At 36.7% G+C, this 22135-nt stretch overlaps 1 protein-coding gene across 2 annotated transcripts; it reads left to right on the top strand.

The window, feature by feature from the left end:
- The first annotated feature begins 380 nt into the window (after positions 1-380).
- Positions 381-20455, top strand: THAP4 (THAP domain containing 4). Of its 2 annotated transcripts, XM_070945949.1 has the most exons (6): positions 381-510; positions 5937-7090; positions 14518-14677; positions 15600-15709; positions 15890-15993; positions 20128-20455. In XM_070945949.1, the coding sequence occupies exons 1-6, from the start codon at positions 428-430 to the stop codon at positions 20245-20247; spliced, it is 1731 nt and encodes a 576-aa protein (XP_070802050.1). In that variant the 5' UTR covers positions 381-427; the 3' UTR covers positions 20248-20455. The 2 variants fall into 2 exon arrangements, with proteins under 2 accessions (XP_070802050.1, XP_070802051.1); XM_070945950.1 differs by lacking the exons at positions 381-510; positions 5937-7090 and adding an exon at positions 12472-12571.
- Positions 20456-22135: the final 1680 nt, after the last annotated feature.

Raw genomic sequence — 22135 nt, 5'->3', positions numbered from 1 at the left:
TAGAAAGTAGAAGGGAGCCGCCATATTCTTGTACGGAGTATTAAACACCATCCACTTGACCGAATATGGCGCTCTCAAGTAATTCGCATTGTAGCGTGGTTTTAACAACATTGGTCCAACAACAGAGTAGCTGTTCTTCGCTGCTTCTGGTTTGCCTGACAGCGAGTCAACCGGTCAGATGCAAAGGGGGGGGCAAAAGAAAATTAAGGAGGGTTGCGGGTGGCTGCAAGCGCCGCTTCTCTCATCTACTGAACCACCGAAGGCACGTGGGGTGTAACTGAATGACAGCTTCTTCCGTACGGAAGTTACTCTGCAAGGGTGTGGCGAGACAGCTGTGTGACTCGCTTGGCTTCGCCATCTTGTTGTACGGCTGAAGGGGGGGGGCGGAGAGGGGGGTGAGGCAGGGCCGCCCGTGCGGCCTCCAGCGATGGTGATCTGTTGCGCGGCACTGAATTGCTCCAACCGGCAGGGCAAAGGTCCCCGGGGCCAAGTGGCCGTCTCTTTCCACAGGTAACCAGGGGGAGGGAGAGGAGCGGTCGCACCTGCCCGTCTCCTGCTTCGTACCTCGACACGGGGCTTCTCGAGGCGCACCTTTCCGATCGGGTAGACCGACGCGGAGCTTCCCGTTTCTCTTCCGCTTGCAGTTCTGTGACAGGCTGATGCCCCCCGAAGCTAGCCCGGCTGCCCCCTGCACGTACCTCATTGCACTCGCCTTCTGGGGCTCTTTCTCTTTCGCTGCCTCGCATCCCTCACTGCTGGTCTCTCCCAGACAGGCCAAGTGAGCATCCCCCCAACAATAGGGGACCAATTTCCCCCACCGCCCAAAAATAGGGGACCAACTTCACCCCCCCCACACAGAGCCACACACAGACTAAAAACCCATGCGTTGCCTTTCTCATCCTTCTTATTCTCCCCCCCCCCCATTCTTCTTGCTATCTGTGCCCAGTTTAAGATAAAATCGTGAAAGGGGCTGCAACTTCTATGAAAATGACTGTACATGTTTTGAGCTAAAAGTTTCTCTCTTTTTTTTGTTTGAGAAGGGAAGGGACCGACTTTGTACTTGCTTGGTTATAGTGACATCCTCCACGGGCTCCCTGCACCATGGATTTGTAGTTGAAGCATTTCCAGTGTTAAGATGTGGCTCAAGCTTTAGCTCTGATTTTTACTTATTTATTTAGTTATTAAATTTCATATGTGGGACAGGGATGCATGAGTAAGCAGTATTACTGTTGTTCACAAGTTTACCTGTTCTGTCTTGTCTGAGTTTCGCAAGTATACACCCATTGGAGAAACCAACTTGATTCAGTTGCAAATCTGTCTGTAGGTGGCTTGTGGAGCAAACACTTTCATAAGGGAAAAAAAGCTGACTGTAGATTTTCCTGTCATATCCTAATCTCTGATTTGCTCTGAGACGTGGCATATTTGCCAATCCTTGCAAGAGATAGATTGTATTCTAGAAGTATCAACTGAATATGGATTGTTTTTTTTATCCAATATATGCAGTTGTGTGTGAATCCTTATTTAAATTAGAAAAGGAACACATTACAGCTATGAGAAAATAAACACAAAAGTGAGAGTATTGTTTAGTATATTGTCAATGTAAAACAAGAAATGTCATCTCTGTATACTCAAACTATGAAAGCATTCTCATTTTGTTTATTGTGCATTCAACAGAAAAACAAATATATCATTATTGTTACAGTGGCTGGTTCCTAATGATTTTGATACTTTTAAGAATTCAAACATTCAGTAGTAGCCATTATTTCCTATCTAAAATTAATTTAAAAAAATTAAAATGTGAAAGTAGTCCAAAAGTGAAAATATGCAAGATTAATTTAATTCAGTTGAAGAAATTTGTATGTATTTAAGATAAGGGTTGGGTGCTGGATAGTGACTCTGCTTAAAAGCATCAAATGAGATGCATCTAGAAATTCCCAAGTATAATGCAAGGACAATGTCTCGGCCATGTTTGCTACTCAAAACATATATTCTCTTTTCAGCATAGGAGTTTGATTCAATTATTACAAATAGTGAGTATTCTTTGGGTCCCAGATTTTTCTTCTGCAATTGCCTTGTGATATATATTTTTTTGTACATGTGAAATGAATTTATATTTCTGAAAAATATTATGAATGTATGCTATTTCAAAGTATGAATTGATTAGAAATAACCATTGGTTTCTAATGAACTGAAGAAATCTATGAAGAGTTTCCTATGTAACTATTTGATATGCACTATAATTATTTTTGCTTGTCTCCATATTTTAAAGATGGCTTATAGTGTTTGATTGTGTCAATTGTTTATTTTCTGGGACCAAGGTGGGACAGATTGATTATACAAGGATAACTTCTTCAAGAAGTCTTTTCACTGATATATCTTTTTCCTGTTTCTTTACTGTCAACTGAATCTTGCATTGTTTAGATGCATTGTTTAGATTGCATTGTTCCATCATCTAAACCAATCTAAACATCCCCCATCTAAAATGGGGTAATCCTTAACAGTTTTCCAGAATTTGGTTAAAATTGAATTATTTCAAAGAACTTTGATGTGAATTGTAACATCATCAAGCTTGTGTTACATGGTTTTAATTTTAAATTAAATTTAACAATTATTCTGATTGTTTTTTTTTTAATTTGATTTATATGCCGCCCTTCTCTGGAGACTCAGCGCGGCTTACAATGCGTTAAGCAATAGCCTTCATACTTTTGTATATTTATTCAAAGTCAGCTTATTGCCCCCACAAACTGGGTCCTCAATTTACCTACCTTATAAAGGATGGAAGGCTAAGTCAACCTTGAGCCTGGTGAGATTCGAACTTACAGTAATTGCAGACAGCTGGTGTTAATCACAATGCTATCAGTCTACTGAGCCACCAGGCCCTAATTTGTTAAATTTAATTCAAGTCAATCTCACCTCTAAGGGCAAAATAAATTATTACAGCTGCTTAATTTTTGCTGCTTAAAAATTGGAAATAGATGTGTGACATCTTTGCAAAATTCCAACTATATGTTTCCAACTATATACCGTATATGTGATTAAATTTCTTCTGTATCTTAACAAATGAAAAATTCCGGTCCCAATTATAGTAATAACTGGAGGATTACTTAAAAATACATAATTTCTATAACAAGAGGTCTATACACATTTCTTTTAAGTTCCATTAAAATGTTAAAACTGACTTCTAAACATGCTTAGAATTGCGTGGTATCTTCTAATTATGATTTGCTATAACATATAATTTGAGTTACACAAATATTTAGCCTTGACACACTAAACTAAAAATGGGTGAAAAGGGAAATTTTTTACTTGATTAATTAAATACATTTATATGGCTGCCCATCTTGCTTAGTGTGTCTTTGGGCAGATAACCAACAATTAAAACACTGTTATAATGTCAGGTGCAAGGAATCAGAAAACAAGGCAGTTCAAATGAATATACGTTTATTGCACATAGCACTTTCTACAAGAATCTGAACTACTAATGGTCAAAACAAATTGGCGGTAGATAAGAGTCAACATAATTCAAGATGGACTGGACTTAGATCCCTTGTGGACACGAAAGGATTGAGACTGATGATGTGCTTGACCCCTCTCTCAGGGCTCAGCCTGATCATCACCTGTATCTATTAAAAACACTTTGAAAAATAAATAGAAACAAGAGTTCTGGAAGAACATCCATCTAAAAACACAATACAACCATCCAATCACATTGAATTCTAATCTACTTCAACATATTCAATGATGTGGAACACACAGTTCATTTCACTAACTGATGCTGCTTTCAAATTGCTATTATTGCTAGAAAAAAAAGTTGTAAAGTTCAATTGGCACATACCGTATTTTTCGGAGTATAAGATGCACCGGAGTAAAGACGTACCTACCTTTTTTCGTTGTTGTTTTTTTTTAAAAAAAGGCTTTTTTATTTTTTAGACAAGCACACATACAAACATACAATGTATTTTCTTTGAACAGAGTATTTGGCTGGTTCACAAATTTAAACAGTGTTTAGTCATTTCAATTAAATTTACAATTTCTATATTTCCTTTTTGCTATATTTATTCCTCATCTATTTTTTAAAAAAACCCCAATATTACCCTTCATCCTCATCTCTAATCTTAATCAAATTCAATTTTTCCCTTCTATTCTATATTATACCCCTTCCCGTTGTCATCTATTTTTATATCCATTCTCACATTGGTTAATTATTTAATATTACAATTGCTTAATACAAATTCAACATTTTTATATAAATCAATTAGTTATAACTATCTTTTTTGTATATTAATATGAACATGAATATTCCAATTATTTCCATGCAATCCAATTTCTTACAAATCAATTAATTATATTTACCAATAATAATAAACCAAATAATTTTCTTCATATATTCCTCCAAACCATAAGTTAGCCATTTCTGCTTTCAACACAATATACAATTAATAGCATCTCAATTATTACAATTCCCTAATTAAATAGACCTTTTTTTCTTTTGTGTTTTAAAATCTTTAACTCTCCTCTTTTGCCCTAAATTTCCCATTGTTTGCACCTACCTTTTTTGGTGAGCAAAAAGAAAAAGAAATCTCTCTCCCTGCCTCATTTTGTCACATTGCAGCAGAGCCTGCTTTACTTTCAGTTTCGTTTTAGCTAGGGGGAAAAAAAATCTGCTCCAGCACTCTTTACAGCAAGCAAAGAGCTTGCAAAACAAGAGCTTGCAAAAGAGCCTGCGCAAAACAGCTGAGAGTAAATCAGCTGAGAGTCGGGAGGCCAATCTAATCAACTTGTAATTAGCCTATGCTGAAGCTGAATGGGGCTGTTTTTTCTTGCTGTTTGCTTGCAAGGAGGTAACTGCTTACCACCCCTTGCCAGTGGGTGGGCAAGGCTACATTTGGTGTATAAGGACACACCTAAATTTTCATCCCCTTTTGGGGAATAAAAAGATGCTCTTATACTCCGAAAAATATGGTACTTTTCTTCAACTTTAATATATTATTTAGTGTACTAAGCTAAATGTTACTGCATTCTGGAACAATGGAGAACAGGTTTGATCCTTTCAGGTACTTGAATAGTGCTTTCATATTTTTTCTCTGTTTTTTTAAAAAACTAAACAGACCCAATTATTTCTATCTTTTTGTTAGATTGTGATTTCTAGTACCTTGATAGTTATTGATCTCTGAATGTGTTTTCTCTGAATATTTCTTAAAGTATGATATCCAGAATTGAACACTATACTTGAAGTGGGGGTGTAACCATTCAAAATAAAGGGAAGCTATAGCCCCATGATTTGGAAGCTACTCTTTTAGTTGTAGCCTAAAATTTTTGGTATCTCCTTGATGACTCATAGCCAGTTTAGAGCATTCTAGGAATTTCTTACATATAACCAAGTCAAGTATCCTCAAAAGAGTCTGAATATTTGATAGTAGTTTCTGAAGAGAACTTTGTGTTTGATTCTATTCAATTTAATACTATTTTTATAGCCTGCTTTTCTAACTTATCAAAACCATTCTGAATTTTTAATTCTGTATTTCTCATCCTATTCTTTTAATTATGTATATCTCATCCTATTCTTTGTCATTTTTAGTCTGCAGTTTGATCGTATGCAGTTAATTGACTGAGAACCTTTGGAGCATAATTTCATTTAGGATTAATGTTTGGATGACAAATCTTTTAAAATCTAATTGTTGAACCGCTTTTTGGAAATGATTGTTTTATAAAAATAGCTATTGAATAAATCAAAATCTAAACAGCTTGGCATCTTTATGAAATACTGGTTTTAAAAATGTAATGAATGCTACTTATGTCTGTATATTATATCTAACTTTTTCAGAAGATTGAGGTTAATTTAGTTTAACCTTATCTATGTAATTTTCATGATTCCAAGAAAGAAAAAAAAAAAAGAAATGTATGTAGTAACTTTCTGTTTTTATACTTTTTTGAAGGTTTCCATTAAAGGATTCAAAGCGACTAATCCAGTGGTTGAAAGCAGTACAACGGGACAATTGGATTCCCACCAAATATTCCTTTCTCTGCAGTGAACACTTCACTAAAGACAGCTTTTCAAAACGGCTGGAAGACCAGCATCGGTTACTGAAACCCACCGCCATCCCAACTATATTCCATATTTCTGAAACAAGGAGCAACAGCAGGGGTTATGTCAAAAGAAAGAGAAAAATAATAACCCAGACTCTACAAAGAAATGGCAATCAATCAAATGAAGGAAATGGAGAGGTAGTTGAAGGAATCTTATCATCTAGCCAAGACTTGCTTGTGGAAGGAACTAATAATACGGAGCACATAACTCTTCAAGCTGAAATTGGGTCAATGACTGAGCAGGGGGAGAATTTTCAGGTTCAACTTGAAGGTTCTCTCAGAAGGATGTTAGCAGATAACTTAGTTACAAAAGTTACTCAACATAAGCCAGAAAAGCATTCTATTGAGGATCATTCTGAAGTGGTTATCCATCCAGGAAGTTTCAAAATTGATAAAAATGGTATATCAGAGGATGACTTCACACCTCCAGTGTCAGGTGCATGTAAATTTATTGGATCCCTTCATTCTTACAGCTTTTTCTCCAAGCATACTAGAGAGAAATCATCATTTCCAAAGGAACAACTAGAAAGAAAAAGGTTAAGGAGAAGTGTGGAATCAAACTGTGGTAATAACCCTGTGGAGCAGGACACTAGGTTTAGAGAAGCCTCTTCTACTTCGTCTCTTACAGCTATCCCCCAGAAATCTTCCCAAAGCATGTCTGCATCCCCTGCAGATCTGACCCCTAAACCAGCCACAGAAGCTGTAGTAGGTCAGAAGGGAGAGACTGATGCCAACCCCATGTCAATCAATGAGGTCATTATGTCTGCTTCAGGAGCATGCAAGCTCATTGATTCCCTTCATTCCTACTGTTTCTCCTCTAGGCAAAGTAAAAGTCAAGTATGTTGTTTGAGAGAACAAGTAGAAAAGAAGAATGGAGAGCTGAAGCAACTGAGGCAAAAGATCAGCCGCTCTGACAGCCAGGTTAGAAAGCTGAAGGAAAAGCTGGATGAGCTGAAGAGGACTAATTTCCCCTTCTTGAACAACCTGTTGTCCCAGGACTGTGGTTAGTATACTGTGCACTTTCACAGCTGAGAAAATTTGATGGCAAAATATGCAGGTATCTAGCATAAAATATGATGTTTCTTTTCTTTTTTTTTTTCCTGTTCAAGAAAGATTCACACTTGCCTCTTGCCATAGCTCTTTCTCTCAGTACTATTATGATCTTCACTACTTCCTCTATATTCTATATTCCTCCAATTCTATCGTTCTCAAGTTCTGGTCCTGCCTGCCTAGAAGGATTCTCACCCATCACTCTCTCATCTTAATTTTTAATTATACCAGTCACATACTCCAATGTTCTACACTTCTTACCCATCAGCAACCCCATGTCCTTTCTCTATCATTTGGCTTCCCTTGCCTGAGTTACTCAGCAGCCACTACTAGTTGCAGAAATCCCATCTAAATGTCCTCTAATTACCCTAATCCCAACCAAGATCAATTATATTTCCACTCTCCCCAAGTAGACTCCACTCGTATCCATAATTCATGGAAAATACCAGCTTTAACTTCTAACTCCCCAAACATACTCTGATTATTCTCTGTCTTGCAATTGGAGAAGACCATATATCCTTTTCTTTATCAACATACTCCACTTTTATAACTTTATCCTCCCATATCTTTACCTCAAATAGATTGTTTTTCCAAATAACCTTCCACAAAACTGATTCCATCTACCACCTTTCCAAAATTAGCCAGTGGTCCTCATGGAATAGTTGAAGTTGTGGTCATTTCCTATCTGTTTTCTCCTTGTTCAACAATGAAGACAATCAAATCACCTCACAGAATAGTCCTTATGGATATACCCAGCCAAGTCAACCATGCGGCTTGAACAGGTAGTAACACTTCCAAAAAGATAGGCTGTATTTCTGCTGCCTATAATGCTCTGGGCCATCCATCCCATTTTTACCAGCTGTCTCACTTTCAGACCACTTTCACTGTTCTACTCACTTCTTGCATGCCACCAATGTCTTCCACCATCTGGCGCCTCCAACATTCCATTCTCATGTTTAACTAATGTTCCCACCTAGATTCTCCTTTGTTGCATGCAGTATAATTTCAATCTGTCTTTCTTCCCTTCCATTTTATCTTCAGTTGAGTTCTTCCTGCTCCAATAAGCTGACATACTAATGCTTCCATCTTCTCATCTACTCATAGTTCACCAGCTCACTTTCACTAATCTTAATTTCCTGTCACTTCATGCTGCTATGCAGTTACTCCCTCCTCATTATTATTAGTATTTTCTCATATTTAAATTTAAATATTTAAATCTAATTTAAATATTAAATTTAAATTAATAACCCTTGATTAGTATAGCGTTTCCTAAGAGATAAAATTAATTCTGTTTGAATGGAAGGCTTGGCTGCCAAGTGGTGGAATAGAGACCTATATAAATATAGGTCATGCCAAAAATATAACTCAACCAGCATTTGAATGAAGTTTCAAACATGAATGACACCCAAAATAAATTGGAAAAGAAATAAACAATGCAATGCTAAGGGCAACAGCTGTAGTTACAGAATCTTGCAAAGTCTTAAATGTGTTGCCTCCCTCCTACACTTTATCTTGTTGTGAATTAGAGGGTCTTGTTTTTTCAAATTAGTTCTTGGCCAGACTCAGTCCTCTGTCAATCAATCTAGTTTCTTGGTAGTGACTCTTACTCCTGTCCTTCACATCCATTTCCTCTGCTCTTTACAAGTAAACTGTGTATTTAGTAATGCAAATTTACCAAAGCCTGCAAACAGGGCCAGATGATGGTGGCCTGTATGTTTCCAGTTAGAATCGGCAAATCCTGCCTTTCACTATATCCTACCCACTCAATCCTATTGAGGTTATCAGCACTAGGGACCAAGTTTTTTTTCTCAATAGTGATTTAAAACAGCATTTACCCTTGATGAATGTGGGCCAAAGGAAAAAGATTTTTGAAATGAGGTCAGAATGCTTTCTTTGCCTTGCATTCCAAGACCTCTTAACGGTGGGTATTCCTTGCCCCAATTTCAATTATATCGCTGATTATAGCTGTTGTCCCAAAGAAATCTATGAAAGCCAAGTGTTACATTTGAGATTGTAAAAGAACAAGTGTTACATTTGAGATTGTGATGGAAACATTTAGAATTTTTATATAATATGAGTTAAGCACCAAAGAATTGACTGTTGGACTGTTACGATTTGGCATTACAATAATCCCTATTGCTGTAATTTTTAATGATCTACTACTAAATTATAGCTTTAGTTACGGTATGTTATATGTGCTATACTGAAGAACTTTTGAGGGATGATTACTGTTACTTATTACTTGTTTAAGGAGACTAAAGAACACAAGGAGATATATTTTGGTATTCTGTAGGGGAAATTATGTGCTCATTTCTTTCATTTGGAGAACAATTGTTGCCAGCCTTCAGATTTTTATATAATGTTTATTCTGAATGCCTAATTTCTTATCTAATCCTTTTAATTTATTTTTAAAATAGGATACAATTTAATAGGAGTATGTTGTCAATTTATTTAACAAAATTTATATCCTTCCCCAATCATGATAAATACAGAAACGAAAAAAACCCTAGGAAAAACATTCAAAAGAAGAAAACATGGATAACATTTAAAACCAGATAGTCAAGGCATTTTGAAGGAACTAAGTGTCAGAAACAAACTGGATCAAATTTTTAATGGATTTTGTGCTTACAAGATCTGCACTGACTTTCATCTTTTTCTGGTCTTGGCTCAAGCAGAATTAAATTGCAGCAGTGCATTGATGTTTCTGGGTGATCTACTCATTGATTTCATACTTATGCTTAAATAGCATAGGATGCAGGATAGAACTCTGCTGCATCAGATTTTTCCTTAAGAGAAACAGGTAGGCAAGGTAAGATAATTAACGAAGTTTCTTAGCATAGAATATTTTCAAAGGCCAGTTGCTCTTTTTTCCCCTCTATATACATTTCTCCTTAGGGGTTGGAAATGTCAGGTAAGTAGGACTAAATCTGCTTCACAATGGTCTTGATGACTTTGCTGGGAGATGGGTCATATCAACTGTTTTGATTCCTGCCCTCATGTGCTACCTTCAGAGGGCCTTGTGTACAAGCGTTGAGTTCTGTTTGTGAGAACCAGTTGTTAAAATGACAGACTAAAGTGACACATCTAATACAGGTCCTATTGCTGATTTAGCTCCAGTGATAGTGGTGTTTTTTTCACACTCTTTGGGCTACTAGTCTCTATGGATTAGCCTGCCAATCCAGTTGATGGGTGAGAGATTGCAGGCTGGTTGCTCAGCTGGGCCACATTTTCATTGGTTACAGGTGAGAGCTATAGTGATCGGAAGTCCTGTGTGGCAGACAGGGTCTCACTAAACCAGCACAGCCCACAGCCTCCCCAGGGGTTTAACAGATGAAACTGGGTAAGATTTTTGCCTGGCGGGCAAGCTCTTGCCTGCCCCCAATCACATCTCCCAACTCAGAGAGTTACAGATGATAATTGGAATACATTGCTGCCTAATTTAGATAACTTGGGTCTAACCCTGGTCATGTGCACCTGCTTTAGGTCAGTGCCATATTGCACATTCCAAACAAGAAATCTAAGAACTACATTTATTCTGTGTTGGCTACAGTTACCTGATGCTACAGTTTAAATCTGGTCAAAAGAACCCACAGGGCCACATTGCCTTTTTAATATTCCCTAATTAAATTATAACCCTAATTAGATTTATAACCATTTATATTTTACCGATAAATTAGAATATTTGTAACTCAGGGTTGTACATCTGTACATCTCCACCCCAGGCCACCCCAACGATGCCCTTGAAGTGATGTCCCGGTGCCTGGAGGCCGTGCGGGCCTGGATGGGGAGAAACAGGCTCCGACTCAACCCTTCCAAGACCGAGTGACTGTGGCTTCCGGCGTCCCGATATAGCCAGCTGGCGCCATCGCTGGTTATTGGGGGCGAGTCATTGGCCCCAACGGAGAGGGCTCGCAATTTGGGCGTCCTCCTGGATGCACGGCTGTCTTTAGAACAGCATATGATGGCCGTGGCCAGGGGGGTTTTTTATCAGATTCGCCTGATACGCCAGTTGCGTCCCTTTCTGGATCGGGACTCCCTACGCACGGTCACTCAAGCACTCGTCACCTCCCACCTGGACTACTGCAATGCTCTCTACATGGGGCTCAGAATGCGGCCGCGCGGGGGATTATGGGAGCGACGGGGCGCTCCCATGTGACACCTCTCCTGCACGAGCTGCACTGGCTCCTGGTGGTCTTCCGGGTGCGCTTCAAGGTGTTGGTGACCACCTTTAAAGCGCTCCATGGCTTAGGGCCTGGATATTTACGAGACCGCCTTCTGCACCAATTGCCTCCCACCAGGCAGTACGTTCGCACAGAGAGGGCCTCCTTAGGGTGCCGTCGGCCAGACAATGTCAGCTGGCGACCCCCAGGGGGAGAGCCTTCTCTGTGGCGGCACCCACCCTCTGGAACAACCTACCCCCAGAGATACGCACAATACCGGACCTCTGGACTTTTCGTCGGGCCCTTAAAACTCACTTATTTCATCTAGCCGGGCTGGCTTGATCCCATCCTTTGGTTTTAATTTGAAATTAATTTTAACTGGTTGTTTTAAATTGTGGGCCGACATTATTTAATATCTTTTAAACTGTTTTAATTTTTGTATGCTGTGTTTTTACTTTGGCTGTCCACCGCCCTGAGTCCTGCTGGAGAAGGGCGGTATAAAAATCAAATCAAATAAAAATAAATAAAATAAAAATAAAATAAAATAAATGAGGGGTCCTTCGTGTTCTTTGTGCTTGGTTGTTTTCTTGCAGATGTTGTATTACCCAAACTAGATAACATCATCAGTGCAAGTGATAATGTTACCTAGCTTGGGTAATGAAATATCTGCAAGAAAACAACCAAACTCAGAGAGCACCCAAGACCCCTAATTTATGCTTGGAACATAAATTTATTTTCATATATCACTGATAATGAACTGTAATATTGTTGAGGTACATTTTCATTTGTAAATGTGTATAGGCTGCTACCATTTCTATCCCTTGTTTACTTAGCTTATAAAAAAGAAAGCCTGGCAAATTGGATTTCACTAGCAAAATAATTATTTAATCATGCTAACATTTCTCAGTCTGGCTTGTAACTTCCTCCTTCTTTGTTTCTGCCCTGTTTTACAAACTGAATACAGTACTGAATGCTTGCCTTTGTTTTATGGGATGCTAGTATGTGCCTTATCTTTATGAAAGAGCAGAAGGAACCAAAAAGAATTATGAATCACAATCTATACCAAAGTTTCACATCAGTTCTGCATAACTTGTTAAATTTGACTACAAGTCCCAGAAAACACTGCAGTAACCTTTATAGAGTCCAAAGATTGTTTCCTGTTTTGTCTTAGAGAGTTGCAGCTTTTCATGGAGACTAGGGAAAGGATTAGTGATCTTAAGTAAGCAAGCTATAAATAATATTGCAAAATATGGCCAGCAGTGAAATCCAAACAGGTACTGTATAAAATAGTTACTTTTTAAAATCGAACTACTAATACATTTTGCATATAGAGATATGGGTTATGTTTTATGTACTATATATTAAATTACACTGCTAAGTGAAGCCTGCACTTGTGGGAATACACTAGGAAGAAGAAGATATTAAGTTACACTGCTCATTCCTATTTTTCCTTTGCATATAGAAAACATTTCAATCAGTACTGCACAAGCACTAAATTCTATAATGTTGCAATTTATGCTGCTTGTTGATTGTTTCTAAACCAAAAATAAGAAAATTCCAGATTTACACACTCTTTCTCCCACTTTGTTAATGTTAAGTTAATGTTAAAAAGAGACCAGGAAGTTTCTATATGTTTTTGAATTCAATTGTGTCAATGTTTATTTATGATGGCAAGAATTTGGCTAACATTGAGCTCAAATTTCCAGGACATGAATGCAAACAAAATATTGTTGTATTCAAGATACATACACACTTAAAAATGTAAAGCATGTTATTATTTTTCTGTGACTGATCATTTCTCAGTAATTAAGTCCTCATAAATACTATAATACATTCATAAGCTTTTAAACTATTATTTTTATACTATTTACTATTAATAATAGCATCTAATAGCACAACTATTAGATGAACTAAAATAAAAATAAAAATAAGGCTGCTTGCATGATCAGGTTGGAAAATTAGTTAAATTATGATATAGAAGAATAAATCAAGTTGTGAGCAAAATGATTTGGAACAAATCTATTAAAATGTATCTTTTGGATTTTAGATCAACTTTTATATTTAAATTGTATGGATCATGATATAAAATTTCTACTGCATGCCAACATATTTAATATTTTTTCTGTTCCTTTATTTGTTCCACCCTGGGGAAAATATCCAGGGCTGGTTGTGTTCTTATATGTCGGTACTCAGCTGCATTAAAATATCTGATTTCTCCATTAATGTTTATGAGTAGCTTTCATGTTCATCCCTAGGGAAATTTAAAAATAGTTTTAAGTGTGATTGTAGACTGCTTACTCAAACAATAGCATAGTTCAATCCATCCTTTTATTTCTTACATCCTTTTCTGCATTCATTGTTAATAGCCACCAATACATTCTATTTCCCTCCCCAATCTGTTTTCATTTTTTTCCCTTCTGGTCCCTAAAAATCTAAAGCCAATAAAGTTGCCCTCTTTATTCCCTCCTTGAGTTAGTGTGTTTTGTTTACGTGTAGGTGTGTGTCAATGAGAATGTATGGAAGTGTAATGCCTACAGAGCATGTATTTAACTTGAATCTGTGAATACCTTTCTATTGTGCATGATGATACAGTTCTGGCTGCAGTTCCATAAGCAAATATAAATTAAACATTTGCAAAATGTTGCTTAATTTGAAAAGTAATAGTGTGCTGTGTATGTTTATGTTCTGAGTTACTATAATGTGAGTTCATCCACTAGATGGTAGTATAAACACTTCTTTAGCCTCCCTTCATTTTTCAAGTTTTGTTATTTGAATTCATTCCCCCCCAAAAATCTTATCAGTTTTTAGTTTCCATTCCATGGAAATACTATTTAACTCCAAATTCAGCCCTGTCTAAGCTTCATGTGATCATAAGTAAATATATTTCCTGTTAAAATAATCCTTTTAAAGTAGATTATTGTCTATTATAGCTTCCAAGAAGCCCCACCTGATATCTGTGGAACAAAATTAACTTGATTTTTTTTTATAAACATTGATTTTCTTCAGGTTTTCTCCAAATTCAAAAGAATACATTTTTAATAAAGCTGTTAGAATAGATTATTGTAAATGTTATTTTATTTTGCAATTAAAAAGCTGGTATGAGGCTCTATTAATTTATTATTTCTTCTGGAATTTTATACAACTTATTAAGGAAGGTTGCCTATTGCTACTTTCAAAAAACTGGTACAGTTTGATACTCTCAGATTGTTTATTTATTTAGAAGCTGCACAGTTGAATCCTGTGATTGAACCGCTCTCCTGGATGCTGGGCACTTGGCTTTCAGATCCCCCAGGAGATGGTACCTTCCCTTCAATGAAGCCCTTCCAATATCTTGAAGAAGTCCACATCTCTCACGTTGGTCAACCCATGTTGAATTTCTCGTGAGTTTTCTTCTTTTTTTTTTTCATATGTTTAAGAAGAACACCTCTGAAAAAAATATGTAATAAATAATCTATTGCTTTGACTTCCTAAATAATAATGAGGCAGAAAGAAAATCTTAACTATAGAATGCTGGTACACTAATTTTAGAAGGAAACCCTCTTCTAAACTGTAAGCCCAAAAACCACTGCCACAGAGACCTTGACTTATTTAGCTCTCTTTATTAATAATTAGAAACTTTTTAACCCTTGTGGGCTAGCTTGAGGGAATTGGTGCTTTTTACATTATTTGCATAGCTTTTTAGGAACCATCTAAGCTAGACATAAGCACCTAACCTTCCTTCGTGTAGCATGAAGGAATTAAAGTAGAGGAAACTATTCTGTTACATCATAAAGGTAGGAGAGGGAACAAGGAGGTTATATGAGAAAGCATGGTTTTTGCCTGTATCACTTTTGGATCTGTTGTTTAGAAATAGCACTTTTTTCCAGTATTAATGCTCTCGAACTGATTAAGATGATCAATGAACAAGAATTTATAATGAGCAAAAATTGGGGCATTTTGTGCCTACAGGAAAAGCAGTATCCCACTACTTTCGCATATCTATTTTTGAATTTCTCTAATGTCAGATAGTCCAATAGTTATCTAATGACATTGACAAATTATTTTCTGAAGCAAGGTTATAAAAATGGTCCAATATTATAACAGAGAGAAGTATGTCTTGCTTCAAACAATAATTTGATGACAAACATATTACTTTACATTTGAGCACTGTTCAACGGTGCTTCTACTTAGAGAGAGTATATGAAAATGCCACTCACATTTCCTTCATTCAAATAATATTGGGGGGAAATGGCTGAATGAATTCTGATTTATGTGGATTTGTTAATAGAAGAATGTAGATAGTACTGTTTTTTATCCCAACAGTTTCAATGCTTTCCATCCAGACACTAAGAAACCAATGCATCGAGAATGCGGATTTATCCGCATCCAACCTGACACTAACAAGGTGGCCTTCATTAGTGCGCAGAACACAGGTATTAATCTTATTGCATTAGTTGTTTTTAATCCCAGTTTTGAAGTTGATTTTCCTGAAAGCACTTAGAAAATTTTCTGCTATCTACCTTTTTATTTTCGTACATGATTAGTTTGGAGTATAGTTGATATAGTTTTGTGAAGCCTATGGATATTAATGTTTGTTTGTTTGCTTTATGTAGGGTTGGTGGAAGTGGAAGAGGGAGTGGTAAATGGGCAAGAGCTTTCTATAGCTTCCCACTCAGTAGCAAGGATTTCTTTTGCCAAGAAACCTCATGTAGAGCAAGTGAGTATGCTTAATTGTAATTTAGTTGATGAATATGTATTCAGCATCCTATTGCTAGCCCAAACAATATAATTCTGCTATTACGTTCCCGCGGTGACACAGTGGTTAGAGTGCAGTACTGCAGGCTACTTCTGCTGATCACTGGCTGCCAGTAGTTTGGCAGATTGAATCTCACCAGGCTCAAGGTTGACTCAGCCTTCCATCCTTCCGAGGTTGGTAAAATGAGGACCCACATTGTTGGGGGCAATATGCTGACTCTGTAAAACCGCTTAGAGAGGCCTGTATATTTCTGGTCAATTCCATTCTATATGTTTGTGATAATTTCTATAATTATTAATTCTATAGCATTTTTTTCTTAAATACAAAACACAAAAAGTGATTAAAGATGTATTCATGATAAATCTTTGGAATTTCTGAAGAACCTAGTACAGTAATAAAGTGGTGAATTCATCATAGCAAATCTAAAGAGAGAAGTCTGTAATGTTATGCTATTTGGACAAAGTGATGTGAGAACAATTGCCTCTAATGCTACTGAAAAGTTTATTTTTCTACTCAATTGAACCACAAATATTTTTTTAAAAAAATATTGTCCAATTAAGCATTACTCGGGACTTATACCAATGACTAAGTGGATGGGCCAGAAAACTCAGCTGTCGTATTATCACTATTGTGTGTTTTCTAAATCCCTGGCTATATTACCACTGTGGAAAATGACTAGCTATTTTGTAAACATATAGATTTTAATTGAATCATCACACATCATGTCACTTCTAATATTTTGTAATCATTTGACCTTTCCATTTAGTTTTAGCTAGGTGAAAATGAAAGTAATGAAATGGAATTTAGGGTTAGGACATTTGCAGCTAATTCTACCAGCAGTACATTTGCTTGATGCAAAGGGTTTTTTTTTCTTTGCTAATAAAATTTTTAAAATTCTTCAAATAGTAATTTTACTCACATTCCTGCATCACTGCTAGGATTTTTCATCTAGTCCAGTGATCTAGTCCTCCTTGTTTTAAGACTGGTAGTGCAGAGGTTGCTTTGTACTGTTTTCCAGAGATTCTGATGCTCTGATGGAGTTTTGCATGTCCCCAAAGCACACTGTTTTCCACTGGATGGCTGTGTTCAATTTGGTCAAGGTGAATCTGTGGACTGTGAGATTGGATACTGATTGAAAATCAGTATCTCAGATTCTGCTTAAGATACTCCCGGCATTTTGACACCCAAATCGGAAGAGGCTGTCCAAAGAGAATACTAGAAGTTGAAGACTGCTTTTAGCTCTTGCTAGACAAGTTGATTTAAAATGGTACCTGAGAACTATCAGGTTCTCTGGGATCAGATGCACTGGGAAAAAAAATAATTTTAACACTAATTAATGTGATAATATCAGGCTATGGAACCCACAGAAACCCATTCTGCCTCTAGCCATAAGGCGGCAATGTTGATGCAGTTTGGAACTGCAAAGATAGCTTTCAAAAACTTGGACTGGAAAGCTTTTACAATATTATACTTTATAAAAGTACAAATCTGAATCCCTATAGAGAAGGTGCAAAATAATCATACCAAGAAAGACCTTGTTTACGGTGTGAATACATTGAGCAACACTGGTCAATCAAGAGAAGTATATGCTCCAAGATAAGGAGATCTGAATCTGAAGCCCAAGATATTTATAACCTGCTCTATAGGAATCCCATTAATTGACCATTTATGCATATCTAATCAAATATTTGGAGTTGGAAAGAATATAGGATTAAAGTCAAATGGTAGATTGGGATTGAGGTTAAATAAAAATGGGTACTGGCATTGTTCTTCACAAATCTTTATGATATGTAATATAAATCCTAGTTAAAGTATGAGAATCTTTGAGTATGTGCTAATTTACCAATTCTGCCAAAAAACCAATAACAAAAATACTTTTACCTGCAAAATATAAATATAAAAAAGTTTATTCTGAAACTGTTGATGAATCTAGAAAACACTGATAGCAGCTTGATCACATTACAGTATAGCCTTGCCCATCATCAAAAGACAAGTGGCTTTCACAATTAAGTTACCAGGTTTGCTTTAAAAGTATTTTGTTCCTCTTTGAGTGGCGTAATAGCATCCTTTTTTCCTTAACTAGCAACCAAAGGTTTTCTAGAGTTGAGGAAGAGCAAAGAGATTTATAGCAGCTGTCAGTTTCTACCCAAAATATTTGGTCAAATTGTCCCAGTGCCCTCAGTGTCCCTTCACAGGACTTAGTTCATGCCCTCCTGATCTTTCTAGCTACCTTCCTCTCAGCTAGCTTCAAATAGTCTGCATTAAGTGAAGTGCCCAGAACTGGACACAATGCTCAAGATAGAGTTTGACTTTATTCTGAAGCAGTTACTTCTGGTGAGTCCTGTATGAAAGTACTGTTCATGCAATTTAAAATTGCATTTACCTTTTTTTACAGCCACTTGCAGTCTCAAAGTTTGGACTAACTTGCTAGTCCAAATTCTTTTTCATAGCTATTCAGGTCTCCCTCTTTCTATATCTTTGATATTTATGTCTTAAGTGAAGAGCTCTATTTTGATATTTACTATACTATTTCTGGGTAATTATCTAACAATAGTGAATTTCACACCCACACACTCCAAAAAAAATTCCATTCCATTTTCCATTAAAAATGTGGTGTAGTGATTAAGGTGCTGGACTGGGAGCCAGATCCCCAAATTTTACTCTTCTGGTCTTAGCTCTGGATTGGAAAGCCAGAATACACCTATTTGCCAGCCTGTACAAAACTAGCCTTGTAGATTCTGGTCCATAAACATAACTGAAGAGGCCTTTATCTTGCAGTGGATTGATTTGGGATATAAGAATAAGAAGAGTAGATAAACAGATTTTATTGCAATAGTTGTCTTTTTTCATAATATATCCCTCAAAAATAATTGGTCCTTTAATAGACATTAGTATGTTAATATTATTGCTGTGCAATTTTTATTATTCATCTGTACCAGGCAAACTTTTTCAAGTTGTTTTGAACATTTGCCGCAAAAGAACAATTTTTGGCAGAATTTCCTGGGGAGGATTTTGCAATCCCAGATATTTCATTCTCATTCTAAAATAACTATTTCAAAGAGACAAAGGGCACCACAGATTCAAAACCTAGATGAGAAACAGAATTGTTTTTTAGAAACAATTTGATGAGCATTGCAGGAGGCCAGTGCCAAGGGCAGGGGTCAGCAACCTGAGGCTCTGCTGTGGCTCCCTGTTGCTGGTCGCCTCCACAGTTGATAGGACTTTCGGTTAGGACAGGTAGAGGAAAAAGGATGCTGCGCTAGAAGGAGATTCTATGGTGGGGAACCAGACTTCCGGTCAACAGAGGAAAAAGGATGCTGTGCTAGGAGGAAACTATGATGGGGGAACCGGACTTCCGGTCAGCTCCAGAATTGAACGGGGGCTTCCGGTTAGGACCTTTGTGGCTCTTTGAGTGTTTAAGGTTGTTTACCCTTGGCCAAGGGGTACCCGGTTTAGGTTTGCTATGTGAAATTTATTTTAGTTATTTATTTTGAACTAGACTTCATTATTTTTATATGTAACTCAAGGTGGTGAACGTACCTAATAGCCCTTCTACCTCCTATTTTCCCCACAACCCTGTGAGGTGAGATGGGCCAATAATAAACTTTTTGACATAATGTCCTGTAATTTTCAAAGGTATTTAATGTAAACTATTCTTTGCTACCTCTCTTTTTAAGAATTACTGTTAGGTTTATTACTTACATTGTTTAATTGTAACTTGACAAATTAGAAGCAAATGTAGGTTTCAGACAAAGCAAAGAGATCACCATGATTTACTGACAGATTTCTGTACTTTTATTCTAAGGGTACCCATTAGTCTGTGCTTTTTGTATTACATACCACAATTCTGGTTTGTGTTCAGAAACCTTCTAAAAAGATTTCTCCTTCCAATAAGTGTCAACATGAAAAGATAAACATTGAAATAAGACTCAATATCCTGCTTGGAATTTTGTGAGGATTTGAAGTATGCATAATATAGTAGTACTTGCGAACATTTTTATTCGTTTATGGCCCTTAATCTTAATTTGCTTTGCTGTTTTCTTGAATTCTAAGCAGAACCCAATAATACATAATGACTTTTTATATTCTTTTTAGATTACTAGAAAATTCAGGCTCAATTCTGAGGGAAAACTAGAACAGACGGTCTCTATGTCAACTACTACGCAACCAATGACTCAGCACCTTCATATAACATACAAAAAAGTGATTCCTTAAAAAGGAGGATTTGTTTCATGAAGAAAAAGACATTGCATGGAGAGAAGTGAAGTAGCTTGAAAGTAAAATATGACTTTGCATCTTCACAACCCAATTCATAACCAAGAGTAGAACTGCAGTTGCTGAAGTTTATTTTCAGTTTCTGTAATAGTAGACTTACAAAACCAAACAAAATCGAAAGCCAATAAAAAAGCTTTTATTTTTAAAAGTGTGACTTGGAGTGGCATTCTGTTGCTTTAAAAATGCTTGCAAAGGGATGCATTAAAACTTCCAAAATATATTATTTATATAATAATGAAAATCAAAGGGATTTTATCTTGGGAGTTTTCTGTCAGTACAATTAGGGTTTGCAAATAAAATATTGCATGCAAAGGAAGATTACAGATGACCATTTCAATGCAGCCCAAAGTTCGAATCTGTTAATGACCTTATGATAGTAGTATAATTGAAGAACCCCTACCTGCTTAATGCTAAATGACCAGTGATGAATCTGTAGTTCATGTCCAAATGCGGCTTGTGAGTCCTTTGCCCTTATACCTTGAAGCCCATATGAATGGAAGTGCCGATTTCTCAAAATAACCCACGCAGAAGACACTGTCCATAAATTAAATAAAAGGGAGATGCTGGAACCATTATTTTAAGAGTGAACAACTGAATCAGTCTTTTCCAGCTCTACTTCCCTTTTCACAGAATTCAGTGTTTTGAGTGTTGGGATGAGTCAATTTTCCTTTTCCGAATTCTTCAAAAACTAAACAATCTTTAAATGGTTTTGAAAAAGCAGCCTATATTTGATCAGTGTATACAAATGGTGATAAATCAGATGAAGGCAAATGGAGCCAGGAAGTTAAAAAATTCATTGGTTGGGCAGGTTGCAAATCCAGGGAGTGGGTGTTCCCCCACCCCACCCCACCTCCCCGGTGCTAGCACTTCCCCCTAGGACTGAGTTTGGGAAGCTCTGGGAAATCAAATTATCACTGGAGATGCAGATGATCTTTGTTTAGAAAGATGCACAGATTTGGCTGGCATTCAACTCTGTCTTTGCCAGAGAAAATAACATGACCTCAGTTGTACATGTTACAAAAATCCAGAGATTACATCTGGTGCTATGGCTAGGTTATGGCTCTGAAAACAAGAGCATGTTACTACTACTTTGCAAGCATATTAGCTGCCAGCCCTAATTTAAGATGCTGGCATTTATTTACACAGCTCTAAATAGTTCTGAACCAGGCTATCTGAGACCATTTTGCCTAACAATATCTAGAATCTGAGATTTACTAAGGAGAGATTGATGACAGTCCCATTTGTAAAAGAGATGTATTGGCAGACCTCCACTGTTTAATGAAGCCAGAACTTGGAATAAACTTCCAACAGGCCTCTTTACTTTGGACTTTTTAAAACAGTTAAATGTATGATTAATTGGCCATTTCCTGAAATATGAACGGGCCCCCTGAAATTGATTTAACATATTTTTACAAAGTTTACATATGTAATGTTATTCTTTGCATGTTTGAAATCTTCATGCTATTTTTGTGTATCATTGAAAGGCACCTTGAGTACCATGAGATGGTAAGGCAGTACATCTAAATGTATGTCATGGAATTCAATAATAATCAAAATCTTCATAGGAATGTACTTCAGTAATCATGGATAATCTGGATTGATATTGATTTCATTTGCCATACTCACGTGACATGTTTGTGTGAAATTTCAGTAAGCATAGGGCACTTTTCTTCCCTTTCTCATGCAACATTTTAGACTTATCAACAGTCAAACTCTAAATAACCACCAGTCTGAATATATTTAATATTTAGAGTTACCTTACCGTATATAAAGTATGAAAGCTCTGTAAAAAGCTACATGCAAGTGGTTAACAGTGTAACTTGCTTGC

The sequence above is a fragment of the Pituophis catenifer genome, unplaced genomic scaffold (assembly GCF_029215685.1).
Source record: "Pituophis catenifer annectens isolate HBS135680 unplaced genomic scaffold, rPitCat1.0.hap2 SCAF_6, whole genome shotgun sequence".
Classification (NCBI taxonomy): Eukaryota; Metazoa; Chordata; class Lepidosauria; order Squamata; family Colubridae; genus Pituophis; species Pituophis catenifer.
The sequence above is the reverse complement of the archived record's forward strand: the minus strand, read 5'-3'. Positions and strand labels throughout refer to the sequence as shown.

Coding starts and splice junctions, on each gene's coding strand:
- THAP4 (XM_070945949.1), top strand. CDS start 428: ATGGTGATCTGTTGCGCGGCACTGAATTGCTCCAACCGGCAGGGCAAA. Junction 511..5,936: donor GTGGCCGTCTCTTTCCACAG/GTAACCAGGGGG, acceptor ACTTTTTTGAAG/GTTTCCATTAAAGGATTCAA. Junction 15,994..20,127: donor AGAAACCTCATGTAGAGCAA/GTGAGTATGCTT, acceptor TATTCTTTTTAG/ATTACTAGAAAATTCAGGCT.